Source organism: Eleutherodactylus coqui, chromosome 3 (assembly GCF_035609145.1).
Source record: "Eleutherodactylus coqui strain aEleCoq1 chromosome 3, aEleCoq1.hap1, whole genome shotgun sequence".
Lineage (NCBI taxonomy): Eukaryota > Metazoa > Chordata > Amphibia > Anura > Eleutherodactylidae > Eleutherodactylus > Eleutherodactylus coqui.
The window spans coordinates 70,268,540-70,285,670 of NC_089839.1; the positions used below are offsets into that span (position 1 = coordinate 70,268,540).

At 38.6% G+C, this 17,131-nt stretch overlaps 1 protein-coding gene across 4 annotated transcripts in view; it reads left to right on the plus strand.

The window, feature by feature from the left end:
- The first annotated feature begins 442 nt into the window (after positions 1 to 442).
- The window catches only part of BCL11A (BCL11 transcription factor A), a 141,239-nt gene continuing 124,550 nt past the window's right edge, over positions 443 to 17,131 (plus strand). For 2 of the 4 annotated variants that reach the window (XM_066595739.1, XM_066595737.1), the window contains exons 1-2: positions 444 to 918; positions 5,466 to 5,795. In XM_066595739.1, coding sequence (XP_066451836.1) covers positions 864 to 918; positions 5,466 to 5,795 — 385 coding nt within the window. In that variant the 5' untranslated portion in view covers positions 444 to 863. Of the gene's footprint in view, positions 919 to 5,465; positions 5,796 to 17,131 lie in introns of all 4 variants that reach the window. The other 2 variants (XM_066595738.1, XM_066595740.1) reach the window with 2 other exon arrangements.

The window sequence follows — 17,131 nt, forward strand, 5'->3', positions numbered from 1 at the left end:
TTCTTAACCCCTCCCTCTGTATATTTAACCGTCCCGTACACATCTGTAAAACTTTAGCACCTTTTGCTCTTCTAGATCCAACCCGGTTACTTTCTATCCTTTTTTCGATGACCGTCGGCGACCCCGGGAACCTTTTAATAAGTCATCATCCTCTAGTATGTCACCTATTTCTTTGCAGATTCCCTTGCGTGCATCCTATGTGCATCTGACAAGGCTCTACGTATATAGTGTGTTTATGTGATAGAGGCTGTGATCTCTTTTTCTCCTTTGCTATCTCCACAGCAGGATCAGATTCCAGCTCGACACTGTGCTCCTATATTTTTTTCCTTTCAATAAGCAGCAGCTTGTGTCTAGCCCCTTCTCTCCTCACCCTCCCCCTTGTACTGTGAGTGCCCTCATTCCCACCCCCTCTCCTTCTGATCACTGTCCATTGGCTTGCCCGGGTCTGGTTTTCCTGTCCAGCCCCTTATGAATGTCCATTGGTGTTGCCTTCCCTCCTCCTCTTCTCTCCCCCTGGCCCTGCCCATGTTTTGTATGTCTCTGTCCATCCAGCTCCTGACGTTCAAGTTTGCAGGGACGTCACGTCCGCACTTGAACTTGCAGCTCAGGGGGGCTTTTGCCATTTTTTTCATTTCTCTCCTTCTCTATCTCTCTCTTCTTTTTTTTCACCCCCCTCCAAAAAAGAAAAAAAAAGGCATGACGGCTGTCCCACAATTCATCTTCCCTGCACCATCTTTGTATTATTTCTAATTTATTTTGGATGTCAAAGGCATTTGATGAAGATATTTTCTCTGGAGTCTCCTTCTTTCTAACCCTGCTCTCCCGATGTGAACCGAGCTCTCACAAGCCACCCACCAACCAACATGTCTCGCCGCAAGCAAGGCAAGCCCCAGCACTTAAGCAAACGGGAATACTCACGTAAGTACCTTGCTTAATCCATGCTTTACCTGCACAGAGACGTAGCTTCACCGATGGGGAGGGGGGCGAAGTAATTGCATCTCTGTACAAAGCCTTTCACTTTCTTCTAGTTTGATCGCAGAAATTGCAAATACTTTTTTTTTCTTCTGTTAAGAAAGCACAGGGATTATAGTCAGAGAGAAGCATCTGAACTGGACACTTGACAAGAGATCATGTACTCAGCCCCAAGTGATAGGCATCTAGAAACAATGTAGCATGTAGGCTTCGGAATGTTTAGAAATAAAAGTTGCGAGTTGGAAAACTGCAACATTCTAAAGGTGTAAGGTTTGGCAAAAGATCATTCTTTGTGGACTGCACTGCATAAGCTTGAGGGTCGCTGCATGCTCCCAGGGTTTTGCTTCTGTCCTGCTGTAATAGCTTTGCCCAGGGAGAGCAAGAACACAGTGAGAGCTGTGCAAAGGGGGGATAAGCTTGTCTTCAGATGCCACTTTTTGCTCTTTCAAAGAATCCTCTCCCCAAACTCTTCTTCTTTCAAAACTTTGCCTCGATAGCAGCTGGCAGACGAAATCCCTTTCCTTTCCCTCTCTCTCTCTCTCTTTTACTATTTTTTGGAAGATTTTCAAAAAAGTGGAAGTGGATTTTGATTGGGAAAAATCTCGTGTCTGAATGTTTACAAGCACCGCGTGTGCAGAATCTCCTGCCAACAACTGAGACAGGAAAAGCAAAATAATCTCCAGAAAAAAAAAAAAAAGTGAGTTGAAAAAAAAAATGATCTGAAGAGGCAGATCCTCTGTGGAAGGAATCACATTGACAGCTGTGTTGTAACCTATACAAGAGATAAAAAAAAAAAATTATATAGAGTTGGGGGGTATTTTATAAGGAATTAGTCTTTTTTTTTTTTCCCGTGAGTAATTCTCCGGATCCTGGGAACAATGAGTGAATAGTGTGCAGCTTGTTGTAAAACTTGCATTGTAGAATTAGCATGCGTCAGATCTCTGTCAGCCCATCTACATGTATGTATTCTTAATGGCGTCCACAATTTTATTAAACAATGTGGCAGGCAATGACCATCTATATTTCGCTATATCTTTTTTTTCCCCTATCCATAGCTTTGATATGGTAACTGGTCATGTATCACTTATCCCCCAACTTTAATCAATCCCTTTCCAATTTCCCAGATATTGATTGGTGCAACAGAGGCACTGGCTTGTATTGGGATTAAGTTCCGCCACATTTCCTTGATCTATTTTACCTTTGCTATATGACATTCTCTTTCCAGATGGACTATGAAAGACATTAGCCAAAGTTAAATGTAACAAATAGCCACATCTGACCCTATAGTATTCTATTCCCTATGGGACTTGTTAGTAGGTTTACTTACAATGTATCCGGTATGAAACCGTATGCTATAAGCTTCCATCTATTCCATTCATTGTTGGGTTATCGTCGATCATTGCCTATTATTTTGCCGCTTGTTGTCTGCATTATTGTTTATTCCTGGTATTTCTACCACCCCCCCAACCCCCACCCCCTTCCTTTGCCAAGGGAGCTTCGGGGAACTTGATCGACAACATGAGGTTTTACTTAAAGACACATTGTGTGATACCAGACCTGACCGCTAGGGAGCAGAGAAAGATCAGGAAATACGTACAAACTTGAACCTGACCGGTTCAACATATATTCCTACATTTTCATAATTTGTTTTTCTTCATGGTGGGGGTGAATGGGAAGCACATTTTATTCTCCTTCTCATTTCTTTGTCCATATCTACAATTTATGGTGCTTTATTTAAATGAGGCGATGCAGGCAGTGGATTAAACTACCTTGAAAAACTGTGTCCTCAGCTGCTTTCACACTCGCGGACATCACTATTCATGCTGTTGATGCACATATATACATATATTAATCTATAATGGGCATCATTTATTTTGTATGAAAGATACCGCATACAGTCATATTCAAAGAAAAAGCCAAAAATAATCAGACATAGCTACAAATAGTTTTTCCATATACGTAAAAAAAAAATTTGGGACAAAAATAAACGTTTTATATTAAAATATTTTATATATTTATTTATTTTTATTTTTCTATTAAGGGACAAATTGAAGTTTGCATGTGGCGTTCTAAATCCGGCCTATTGTTTTGTTTTAAGTTTAAATTGTTCTGTTCTTTATTAACTCCGATGAAGGGAGGCAAGAAGTCTTGTGTAAGAGGGGGAGGGGAGGGAAACAGGTTTTTCCTAAAACAGAGAGGTTCCTTGTTGACTGTCTGACATGTTTGCCTTTCATCCACGTGTTTGGACAGAGAGAGGAAGAGGGAGGGATAGAGTCCTCTGTTCAAGCTCCCATTGTGCCTTTATTATTTGCAAAGTTCACATCAAAAACGTTGGTCGTCTGGCCCGAGATCTTTATTATTTTTAGTAAATCCTGGACTAGACCAGACTCGGGGTAACATTATCATTGTGTCAATGTACTGAACACTTTTGTGTTCACCATTATCGTTGAGAAAATACAAGCATTTCCTTCCAAATCAACCTGAAAACCTCTAACACATTGCAGCAATACTTCCAAAAAGAGTCAGAGTCTTAGAATTTTTTTCAGAAATTTTTTAAAATTCTCAATACAAATACACACATGTATACAAAACCATGTCCCATGTATAATAACCATGCACCCCCCACCCCCCAATAACTTGTATATCTGTTGTAGCATATTGTATACAAAATATACGAGGGTCCATACAGCGACTGAGTGTTACCCACAGCTGCGTCGGATTTTAATACTAATGCCAAATAATGGAATCATTCCCCCTGTGCTATGCTATCTCTATACATCAGGAGCCAAATATATGCATGTTGAATGTACTTATTTATCAGGAGGTATTCCCAGCTAATTAGAAATAATTTACGTGAAGAGCGTCGGTAATGTTAAGGTTATGGATTTTATATCTGTACATCTGATCATCTTGTTATTTTCAAGAACTTTGCCTCCTATAAAATTAATTAGGTGAAATGTGGAGGAGTAATCAGCTAACTCTGAATAAGCACTTCATTTCCTGGTTTTGATTGTAAATCAGGCCGGTGACTGCACTTGGTAGACTTTTTGCCTATTTTGTGCAAATATCTTTTAACTATGTCTGAACCTCCAGCATTCATGGTGTATGTATCTGGAGCGATTATTTTTTTTTGCTTTATGGTCCTAAATGACCTGAACGGGTCTTGAACTTGTGCAGAATCATGAAAGCAAATCTATTAGTGTCTGGGATAAAAAGTATAGTACTTGTATTTAGTTAGTTGCCATTGTAAGAGTTGTGACAGGACTATGCCCATCTTGACCCTTTAACATTAGGGTTTACATAATACGGTGTAGTCCTAGAGGCAGTGACTTATCGAAAGTCAGACTTTGTCCTACTTGAAGCTCAGGTGCAGTAAGGTGTCACTCTTTTATATTATTTTATACAGCTCAACTGGGAACTACTCCAGATCTCCCCTTTCAATATTCGCTCTATGTGGGGCTGAAATAAATTTAACCTGAGTTCAGTAGATTTTTGCACTTTACCAGGATCTATTCCAATAGTCTACGACCAAATTAAAATCTATTTTTTGATTCTCTGTGGCTTTAAGTTCATTAAAATGTGAAATTGGCAGTCTGCTTAAGAAGGTCAGACTGATTAACTATTTGATAGTTGTATTGGGCACCATGATATTTTCAAAATGGGTTTTCTTTGTGCTCTAATTGACATTGTAGTGTCACCATTGTCTTTGTGTGACGAATCAGAGAACGTGGCTCACAGTTTTTTTCCCCCCAGCTTGATGGAATGTCCATAGATCTGCTGTAGAGTTATTCTTCTTAAAATGCTTTCTAGGAACAATATGATTTCAACACGGCGTATAGGTTTCATTAGAAGCTTCATCTCACCACTCCGAAAAATGACTAGCATCTCCATTAAGACAATGTGTCAACTTTGACAGCCGGTAGAAAAGGTAGTCCAAGTTTCAGAAACAGACTTCTATCAGTGGTTAGGAAACATGGTGTGGCGTTCACTTGACCACACTGACTTCTCCATAATGGTTCAACGTGAATGTAAACACGTGAGGGATACATTGTACGAATGTTCTGGAATATCTCAAAATGCCTAACTGCTTTTTTTTGTAGAATCGACTCCTCCAAAGTATTTAGATTCAGTTCTATATGTACCTCGGTAGTTCTTGTACGCAAATAGAGTATGAGTCTATCTCTTTCTCCTGCCTCTCAGCACTGTGGGTTAAATAATTTTCCAGGCATCATCTACATATTCATTCAAAAATGTCTTTGCAGTCTATAATGACATGGTCACCTTACAACAGCAACCACGTTAGCATGGTCTCGAGAAAATCTCCCGATATACTCCCTCATAATGGTTCTTCCATTGTATCATTTTCTTGACAATATGGGGTTCTCAGATACATTAGGAGAGTATGAATGGGGTATAGACCTTGCCTATCTATTGCTTGTTTCTTCTTTCCCTTCTCAAGAGAGCTGATGTTTTCTTTGTTTTCTACACTGCAGCCGAACCTGTCGAAGCCATTTTAACAGACGATGAACCAGACAACAGCACATTGGGAACTGGAGAAGGAGACCATGACCTTCTTACCTGTGGCCAGTGTCAGATGAACTTCCCATTGGGGGACATTCTTATTTTTATTGAGCACAAACGGAAACAATGCAATGGCAGCCTTTGCTTAGAAAAGGCTGTGGATAAGCCGCCCTCACCTACGCCAAGTGAGCTGAAGAAAGCGTCCAATCCTGTGGAGGTTGGCATCCAGGTCACGCCGGAGGATGACGACTGTTTGTCAACGTCATCTAGAGGGATTTGTCCTAAACAGGAAAATGCAGCAGGTAAATCTAATGAGAGGAGGTTGCTGAATGCCTCTGTACTCGTCAGATCACCTTATTGACAAGGATAGAATTGACTTCACGCAATTTCTTTGTTAAGATTTCAAAAATCAATGAATGCATGTCTGATGGAAGCATGATACTAATATACATATATATATATATATATATATATATATATATATACATATATATATATCCCTAGGCAAGGCACACATTTTGTTTCTCCTAAGACTGGACAGTCAGGTGTTCATAGCATCTTGCTTGTACGAGTCTGGTACAATAGCCGTCCTAAAAAAACAGGACCAGAATTTTATTACTAAGCATTGACCTGATAGTACTTAAATGGAGATACAATATCCACGCTTGCCTTTACATGTAAATATATAAATCTAGATCTTTGTACATTTTTTATTTTCTAGCTTGCAAAAATTATTTATTTATTTTTTATGAAGCATCTCGTGAACAAGTTTGCCAGTGGGAAGTAGAGGAAGGGTTAAATCATGTTGTAGCTAGCCTTGGATCCATACTGGCTGTCAGCATGCAGACTGTAATTAAACACAGCCCCATGGCATAGTGACACCTCTGACCTTGACTTTAAGATGCCATTTTCGACTGGCCAGGCCAGAGTAGAGAGGGCAGTTGCTGAAGCGCACAGACATGCTTATTCGAAAAGTTTAAGGGCATGTTGGAAATTTCAAAAGGTTGGTTTGACAGGAAAGGCCGCTTTCTGCAGTCTGCCTCTTCAGCCAAATGATAAATGCCTCTCTGTGCTTTCCCATACCTCTGATGTGGTTTTGACAGATGTGTCTTTATTTTCTTTTTTGGTTTACACAACCACTTCAGAACAACCTTGCACTGATTTATCTATCTCATATCTATCTATCTATCTATCTATCTATCTATCTATCTATCTATCTATCTATCTATCTATCTATCTCATATCTATCTATCTATCTATCTATCTATCTATCTATCTATCTAATATCTATCTCTCTCATATCTACCTATCTCATATCTATCTATCTCATATCTATCTATCATCTATCTCATATCTATCTATCTATCTATCTATCTATCTATCTATCTATCTATCTATCCCATATCTATCTATCTATCTATCTATCTATCTATCTATCTATCTATCTATCTATCTCATATCTATCTATCTAGCTATCTATCTCATATCTATCTATTTATCGATCTTCTATCTATCTATCTATCTATCTATCTATCTCATATCTATCTATCTATCTATCTATCTATCTCATATCTATCTATCTATTTATCGATCTTCTATCTATCTATCTATCTATCTCATATCTATCTATTTATCTATCTTCTATCTATCTATCTCCTATCTATCTATCTCCTATCTATCTATCTATCTATCTATCTATCTCATATCTATCTATTTATCTATCTTCTATCTATCTATCTATCTATCTAATATCTATCTATTTATCTATCTTATATCTATCTATCTATCTCATATCTATCTATTTATCTATCTCATATCTATCTATTATCTATCTATCTATCTATCTATCTATCTATCTATCTATCTAATATCTATCTATCATCTATCAATCACCTATCTATCTCATATCTATATATCATCTATCTATCTATCTATCTATCTATCTATCTATCTATCTATCTATCTATCTATCTATTTATCTATCTTATATCTATCTATCTATCATCTATCAATCACCTATCTATCTCATATCTATATATAATATATTTGCAGAAGAGCTGATTGAGTTGGGTCCACGTATCACTTATGGCCAAATCACAGTTTATCGGAGGGTCTTCCCTAGAACTCTTGGTAAACCTACTGAGATATCTTAACTCCATGAGTTACTACGATGCACTAAAGAAGCATCTAAATAACGAATCAAGCTCTGCTACATCTGTATATTCCAGCGCAATCTGAATCCGAAGGAGGCTAATAGCACGTTCCGAATCGTCATGGTAGAAATGGTATTCTAAACGTAAAGAGTTGTAGTTCGGTGATTGCCTTTCCAAGTCCAGGCAAACCTCATTCCTAAGAATAGGTCACAAGTGTATTACTCTTTATGAGATTCCCTCTCTTTTGTATCTGTTGTTTTAACCTTTTAGACACAGACAATGAAATGTGAATTGACTTGCAGCCCAGCACTGTGTGAGAACGAGGACTGTGTGGTGTATTTAGTATAAGGTCAGCATGTGTGAAAATCAAACAGTTACATCTTAATGTAGCTCTCCCCTTGCAAGATGGATATGGAATACACTGGGTTCTGGCACCTAGTTACAGGCCATGGTTTGCCCAGGGGAGCATTGCACTTACTGTGTAGGTTGGCCGAGTAGTAGTTAAATGAAATTTTTTGCATTGGGCCCTTCATGAGAAATATTATTTTAACTGTCGGATTATAACATTGATAGGCTTTGATGGCCTTTTGTGAACATATAGGACATGTCATGGTCGATTATGTTCATCTGTAGTCTGACAACTGTCAACTACGTGGCGGAAATTGTATTGTAAAAGTTTGCATAGAGTATAGTGAGAATGTAGTATATCTATAGAAGATGAATGAGGATAGATAATACATCTTTTATCTGTCTTGCAAACCCTATATAAGCATTATAGTACATACACACAGATGTAATGATGTGCGGTTTTGGTTGGGTTTGTCATTGAGACTCTTATTAGTGGTTCTTCATAAGATTTAGAGGCACATCGGATTATTAAATGCGCATAGAATCTGGTCCCGTAGACTTAAACGACATATTCAACTCTGCTACATCTATAGCTAAGGTTCATAAAGCATCAATATAATTGTTACTGTAGTGGAGCTTCATTTGGCATGTGCATAGTTAATTTTCTTTCTACTTCTTAGGGCCTAGTGACCATTTCCAATTGCTGTCTTTTATATGAGGGAATAGCAGCGGAATAGTATTTCATGATTAATGAAGCCGGGGTTGGTGGAAGGGATCTGTAGCCTTTAGAGATCCAAAGTCACTCTAAATCACCAAATATGGAGTAACATTGGAGTGATGTAACATCATATTTACATATCGGAGAGCTCTGTTTAAAAGACAAAACACAGTATCTGTCAAGAAGGAATTAAAAGCAGACTGCTTGCCATTGTCCCAAATAGGTCACTCTATTGATAAACTCCATATGTTCATTTCGAGGCTACTGTAACTAAACAGTCTTTCGGGAGAACTCCTCCTGTAAAGAACTGTGTATTCGCCTCAACCCAGATAGCATCTTATAAATAAGGTTCCTCTATTTTTCGGTTACTTTTAGAACTTGAGCATCTCCAGCCTTTGATCCATTTATAGGTTTAATCCGGAGACTTGGGTTCATGCATTCACAAGTAACTTCCTTCTGGGATTCTTACATCTTCAGACATCCTTTTAACAAGCATTTTTGGAACATGTTGTAATTCATTAGATGATGTTCTGTGTAATCCTTATACTCTTAGTGGAAATAGAAGTCAAATTGTGCTATCAGATACAAAATTCAATCTCTGCTGAACACGTCCTTCTACAGGAGAACATTTCCTAAGTAGAACATCACAGAGGTGAACATATGCACTTTGTCCCAGGTTTTAGATGTTATTGATACTACTCATAAGTCGCATGTATATACGAATATAAATAATATCCCATTGAAACAGAAGTTGGCCAGTTCATGCCTTGCTTGAGATTTCATGGTTTCTCAAAAGTCCGATGGTTCGTCCAAAGTTAGGAGGCCAATCCTTTTACGCCAAGAGCATTTTTGATCATCTCACCAACAGTGGCATCTTAGATAATAGATACATACAGGATATTAGAAAAAGTTTAAAGAGATATACTGGTCATTCATAGTCCAACGTGAACGTATGAAGACCGTCATCTCAATTATGGTGGGACAGGTCTTCTCCGACGCTTGTATGTAGATATGTATGAACCTCCCAATTCTGCTTTAGTAGTCTAAAGTCTTTTTTGTTGGATGTAACGATGTGTCGTTCTTATGGGATTAGCAACAGAAGAATGTTTGTTCTGTGTGCGTCCCTTCTGCATGTATTCTTTGCGTTGCCTTTCCAATAGGGTTGCGTATTACTCTTTGCGTTACTTTTACAATAGACTTGTATACTAATTTTTGCCTTAACTTTTCGACAGAGTGATGGATTCCAATATTGGCAGCTATCTACTTGTTTAACTCACCAGCTATAGACTCTAACGATCTTTGATTTTACCATCACGACAGGATATTATGTAGTCAAACCAAAAAAAAAAGTACATTTTACGGACGTCACATTTTTGTGTCAATCCTTTGTATATTCTGAAATTACACAAAATAGGGCTCCTTCTGTTCTGGCACCCGGCCATAAATGCTTCATTTATCTCTATACGGAAAAAAAAAGCTCTACATCTATGGTCTGAATTGATTTAATTAACATGTGGTCATTATGGAGGCCCCGCTGAGTTGTAAATATGACGTAGAACGTCTATGTACTTTGATGTAGGAAAGATGCGATTGTATACACAGGAACTGTACCATGAGGATTGCATTTCTGTACTTGCACATAAGACTTCTGTTGTTGGAATTCTAGTCTGGCTTGTATTATAGGCTCGGAGTATTTTATGCATTGAGTAAATGATATTCTTGTTTCTGGGTTGAAGCTATATAGAATATTTATCTTCATGTGGCTATAAAGTAATTAGGACATGCTAGCTATCTGCTTGGGTAGGAATATATTGGGATATAATTTGCTAGATACCCTAATTAGTTAAAATGAATGCTGGTATGATACATATTGTATCAGATAGCATTGTGCGAATGTGTTTTATTATGGGATAGGGAAAAGACGAAATGTTCATAGTAGATGTATCCATGTCTCATCAATATATGGGACTTTATGGGGGAATCGCACACAGTAGCAGGACCTTATATCTATTGTATCAATTAGCTTTCGCATTCATACACGCTTTGAACTGTGAATCGTAAGGCTGTAATGTTTAACTGTGGGAGGGACTGTCACTAGAGAGACAATGATCACACTTATGAGATGAAGACGGCATAATCAGGTAGACCGTTGCTAGAATGAAGAATTTTTTTTTTGTCCATTCACCAGCAGTAAACAAAATTGATGTGTGTTGTTCGATCGATAATCTTTACGCTAGGCAACTATGCTCGCATCATGCCTTTATTATGTAAAAACCGTAATAATGGAGATGCCCTTTGGAGATGCCGAAGTAGCTGATTACAGAAGCAATGGTTCCTTTCATATTGAATTAGACACCGTTTTGCCAGCAATGTAGTTGGCATTTGTATGCCGTGGTACCAGCTTTGTGCAATAAAAGACGCTTAGCATCAAGCTGGACATTGCCTGGCATCTTGCCATCACTTACTATGAGATCTAATCAGTAAGCATCTTTATTTGCTTTCTGCTGGTAGAGGTTCTGTTTGTGCCATGGGTATGCTGGCAGTTATGTGATTAGATAAAGGGGTCTGATCCTCTTTTATTCACACCCATACACACACCTGATACACACTTTAGCTATATCGGGGATCTTATTGTGTTTTTTTTCCTACCGGACTCATCGGTAGATTTCGTCTCGAATTTCTCATGGGATTGGCCTTGCTTCAAAATTGTGTTTCAATTCGGTGGATAAACTGATGAATTTATAGATTTTCGCAGTAAGCTGTCATTTTCGTAATGCGTTCTGCATGTGCTTAACTTGTAGTATCTGTTGCAGATTATTAAGCAGTCTTCAAGGTATAGATGAGATCTCAGAACCGAATTTGCCCCCCCCCCCCCACCATTGGGATAACTATGAATTATGTTACAGAAGTCGGATATAGTGCAAATGACCAACCCTATCTGCTCCATCTTAAATATTGTCCTGCTCCTCCACATTGCCCCATATTTGCACTGGCACAGTGTGTTTATGACTTTGCAGGATGACTTAGTCGCTTAGATTGATGTGACTTTTTATCAATGGTCTCGCTTCCCATGAACCGTACATTTAGTCTGGCCAAAGCCGATAAACATCGTGAGCACAATTTGGAAAGGTTTTTACTGTTCATCCAGGGACAGAGAATTATTGAATGTTTCCATTAGGCTTACTTGTGGTTTCCCAAGTGACTCAGAGCTGGACTTGAACGGGAAAAGTTGCAGGTGTGTTAAGGTCAGGACGCCTTCCTGCCGCGTGGACTCTTGATTTGTGTATGAAATATTAGCAAAGTTACAGTACCTTCGAGAAGCCTTTTAGGTGCAAGTTTAGATCAGTGCATGCAAATTTCCTGGCAGACGCACCGGCGGAATCTTAATGCTCCACTCACCTTCCTCTATAATAGAGCTGTACACAGCTACAAGCTGAAATTATAATGTGCAGTCAGTCCAGGGAATTGTACAATGCTTAGCTAGTGCGAGTGACAGCGTTGTTAAAATGTTCAATATGTCTGTTTCCGACTTCATCTGTGCAGTTACCTTCCCCCCTTTTTTTCCTGCTAATGGGCCTTTTTTTTTTTTTAATTGCCTATGTGAAAATGAAGTTGGTGCTTCCTAACGTGGTGTACAATAGGTATAAAATGATCACTTGTGCAAGTACAATGTAACAATAGTAGCACACAACAATGCCATAATATGCTGGTACAATGTTGGCATTAGATTTCTATGCGCTCCTATTAACCCTTTTGGAATAATGGCTGCTCTTAACACTTCTGCAATTTTTCACTAAACTCATGCCCCCCTTCCGACACAGAAAAGGTTGGTGTTTTCATTAGAAGCCTTCATTTCCTTTGTTTAATGGTGGGAAGGAGTTTTTTTTTTTTTTTTTTAGCAGTATGCCCATTTTGCAGGCAGAACATCTTCGTTGGCAGATGGACCAAATTAACAGAGTGTACAAAGAAGAAAGAGGCATGCTTATAATAAAACACACTTGAACACATTCACCCTTTCCCAGTTTGCTTAGTTAAAAGAGCGTTGACAGTGTTTTTACAGTTTCTTATGCTCTTGTGAATCCACATTGGGCCATAATGGAAACCTGTTTGTGGTTAGGGTGCTCCAGGGTGTTAGATGGACAAATGCTTGTCAATCACAAAGCTACATATGGTGTTTTTGCACCAGACTATGGACAGCATTGTAGACAATGCAGTGGAATATTTTAATAAGGACAAAGCCATATGCAGAGTTGTACTGCCTCAGTCTAGATGAAGGGGGAAAAAAACTACAGAAAAAATCCCCACCGGAGAATGGGTATGCAAAACTAAAAGTCTACATGAAAGTAAGGTCAAACTATATATGAGCAGAGCTTAAACTTTGGAGCCACCCTCTAAGTAGAAGGTTCTACCTGTAAACCCACAGGTAACGCATGGTGAGTTGTCCATATAACAAACTCCGTCCTACCATATCGGACCCGGCAAACTTATTCTAGTATCAGACAACTGCACCCATAGAGCTGCTAACGAACTTAAAAATTAAGTTTTGCAACCCGTGGCGCAGAATAGAAGAGCATTTTATTGAGCTTCAGTGGCTGAGGTTGTAAAATGTAAAACAGCAGTTTGTGTTCTGCTTTGACTTTTGGCTCACCCTTAGCAAATTTCTGAATCTACTTTTAACAACTCCCCCCCCCCCCCAAAAAAAAAATTCCCTTGCACAGATGTGCAGACAAGAAGAGGTGTGCTTGAAATAAACACGTTTCATCCTCCGGCACTAAGTTACCATGACTGTAGCACACGAGAGAGGCGTTTGTCTAAAAAAAAAAACGTACCCCCCACCTGCTTACACCCAACGATCGCTGACGAGATACGTGTTGATATTTCCCCGTTCCCCTCCATGATGCTTTATTATTGATGTTCAATGGATATTACGCTAATACATTACTGAATGGACGCTTTAATCTCTAGTTTATTCCAAAGCCCATTGTAGGCCACAAACGGCACTTTCTGTATAATGCGTGGCTATTGCTTTTTTGACAATTGCATTTGTTACCTCTGGATAGAAACAACAGACCCCAGGCAATGCACTTAATAAAACTGACAGAAATAGGGTTATTTACCTTCAATGCTAGTTATACGCCGAAGGTAATTTTTCCATGTTTTTTAACACCGTAACATTCTGTGGCGAAGGGGTGTCACAAAAAAAAAACAACTAAAATCAACAATGTATCAGGCGAAAAATAAATAAATTAAAACCGGGAAAAAAAATGACGAAATTTAAACAGAATTATTTAATATTTATTTATAAAAATGAATGAATGCATTAAAGTAAAAGAAAAAAAATCCGATAAAAAAATAGCTTCTTAAAGCGACTGATTAAATGGAAAAATCAGGGTCTTCAAAGAATGTGTTGTCTTGTGATGTTAGGGCTGTGTGACGAGTAGCAGCGGGGAAAGGGAAAAAAAAGGCATTTCTTATTCTACATACAAGTGGATTGCTTAACAAGTCGGCGCAGGCACATACTTGTTTGTACAATAGAGATAAAAATTCCTGTATAAAAATAATTCACTTGCTGACAGCAGGCATTGTGCAGGGGCTGCGTCCTTTGTGCCGGCCGCGGGTCTGAGATCGAGGATCACGACTCCTGCTTTTTATGCAGAACAGTCTATCACGATCGCTTGCTGAATTCTGCCGAAAAGTTAATTGCTTAATTTTTAGAAATATTTCAACCTCCCTTTGTGACATTTTTCTTTCTTCGTCTCCCCTGGTAAGACCGCTTTTCAGTTTTCTTGCAGACGCTGCAAAAGGGGAAACGTTTTTGGCAAGTTAAGAATTGTGGCCCTTTTTTTTTTGCTTTATACATTTGCATTGTAAGCTATTGTCTGTCTGTAGTCTTTTGTCTTGGCTCTGATAGAGTCCATGTAAACTATGGCTGGGCTCTTCATTCTTGGATAATAACTTTGCCACTGGGAGGGATTGTATGTAATGTAGACCTATGGCTGATAAAGATGTCTGGAGGAATTTCTTTTTTTTTTTTTTTTTTTATACTTTGGTACTTATTTTATTTCCAATAAAATTGGCCATTTGAAGCTCCTAATGGCGCGGCGGTCTCATCTTCCCCATGCTAATATACTAAATTGGTTTAATTTAAGTTTAAATTGCTAAAAAATAGTGCTTGCACAAGGGAGAGATTTTCTCACTTTTATTGACGAAGTCACGACAAGAATACTTTGTACTTGCTTCATTGTAATTTGTTGTACATTCACATTCTTCTCATTACTCGCCTAGATTACAAGATTTGGATTCTTCTCCCCAAGGTGTAGAACTTTCCGTCTCTACCTACTAACATACTTGAAGTCCTATTAATGATCCCTCTGCGGTTATTGGTAACGGATTATGACAACATACGTGTCGTAAACACTAAGGTGTCCAAAACTCACAGATAGAGTAGAACTGAATTTGCCATTCAACTGTCCCTCGTTGTGCATTCTGCACCGCAAGCCAGTGCATAGTGATATGTGCCGAGTGACAAACTTAGCTCTTCTATATCTATGGCATAATGAAAATGTAGAAAGTGATACACATAGTGCCGTTTAGTCTACATCACATTGTTCTAACGATGAGTCTCATACGTGACATCTGGGAATTTGCTATCAAACAAATCAAAAGTGAAGGAGACGCTGTGATGTAGAAGTGTAAAATTCTAATGTGAGGCCACTAATGAGTACAACTACCTGCCACTGAGTGTGATTAGAGAATCCTGCAGTTCACGCCGTGGAGCAATGTCTCTGTACTCTTCGACTCAAAAATAGTCGTTGGGCATAGGAAATAAGTGTCTGAAGGCTGTGATGCCGTACATACGCCTCATGGTATAGGTGTACGCCTGACATTTAGAATCCACACCCTTCACCATCTATAATAAAAGCAACCTTATGAGACGTTGTTAACTCTTCATCTTTCTGCAGCCTTGAGTACCCACGGTAGGGTTGATGTAGGTTCAAGCGGTAGAAGATATCAAGCCTTTTAACCAATAGATATTAAACAAACCTCAAAAAGGATCACCGATTTGCTACAGATTTTGGTGCAGATCTGCACCAAAATCAGCGCCGTGTGATGTTATATTTCTTCTCGAGCCATAATCGGTGGCATCCATACTTGCTAAAATATCAAAAGCTGCCAAAGCTGTAATGTAATTCACATCCACAGTGTATAAAATATTATAAGGCTTCGTCTTTGGTCACGTCTAGCTTTTCGGTACTGTAAGTAAGTAGTATCAGTAAGTAGTAGATTGTAGCTCATTTTGTGAGTGATTGTTGGCCACTTGGCCATAACGTTGTCAAATGTTGCATTTGCCGTTGTGGTTGAACACTAGTAATAGAGATTTCGGTACCCAGCAACTTTCCTCTATGCTATTCTTATGTTATTATGGCTCCGTTCAGGGCATGCTCGAGCGTTACTTTGGGCAGGACTGTTTCATAGAACGGTGGATAAATCACAGAAGTGTGATAAAGAGTCTCAATATGCTTCTATATGGTCTATCCATCTGCACTGAAACATCTATGTAGGAATAATAGGGTATTATAGGGATAATTGCTCCAATCTTTACTACTCATAGAACTCAATAAAATAAGAGATATAAAGTTAATACTCTATGGTCTTCAAAACTACATTTTTTAGTATACTCCTAGTTATGTAGGGGAGATATCATTGGTTACATGGCCATATCCTGCATCCATGGGTCATTTTATGGAGGTATGTTGCTCTATGTATAGACAATGAGAAACATATAAGGCGTATTTGGTTTAGTTAGGAGCTAATGCAACAATTAAAATAGGGAATTGGGTCTCTGACTGAAGAGCAACCAGTCTAATTACATGTATAATTATGTTGCAGGACCCTTTAGGGCAGGCCAAGTGTTGTATTATTATACTTATGGGCTGTTTTAGCTTGCTGTTTTAATTATACCATTTAACTTTTGGTAAATGTTTTTAGTTGCCTCTTGATTTTAGGGACTTGACTTCTACTTTTTATCTCTAAAATCACCTGAGGCCAGGCTACCTACGTAATAAGCAGACCACTCACAAGCAATTCTTGAGACCTAAAAGTTAAGCATTCAAAGCTAGCTCCTTCCTCTTCATTGCTGAAAGTCTGTGCAAAAACCAACCCCCCCATGAACATTAAAAAGAGCATTAATGAAACTATGCATTATTTTAGGAAAGCACAATCGAGCAACGGTCAGTATTATTACTAGCTAGAGCGTGCGTCTATTCGAAAGTGTGAACTTGATTGATAGTGCCACTTCCTCAAAAATAATGAAGATGAAGCAGAACTTAACGGCCTTAATAACTGATTTTGTCTCACATGGCTTGGCTGGTACATGCAAATCTGACTTTCGGAAAGACAACTTGAGACATGGGTTTGC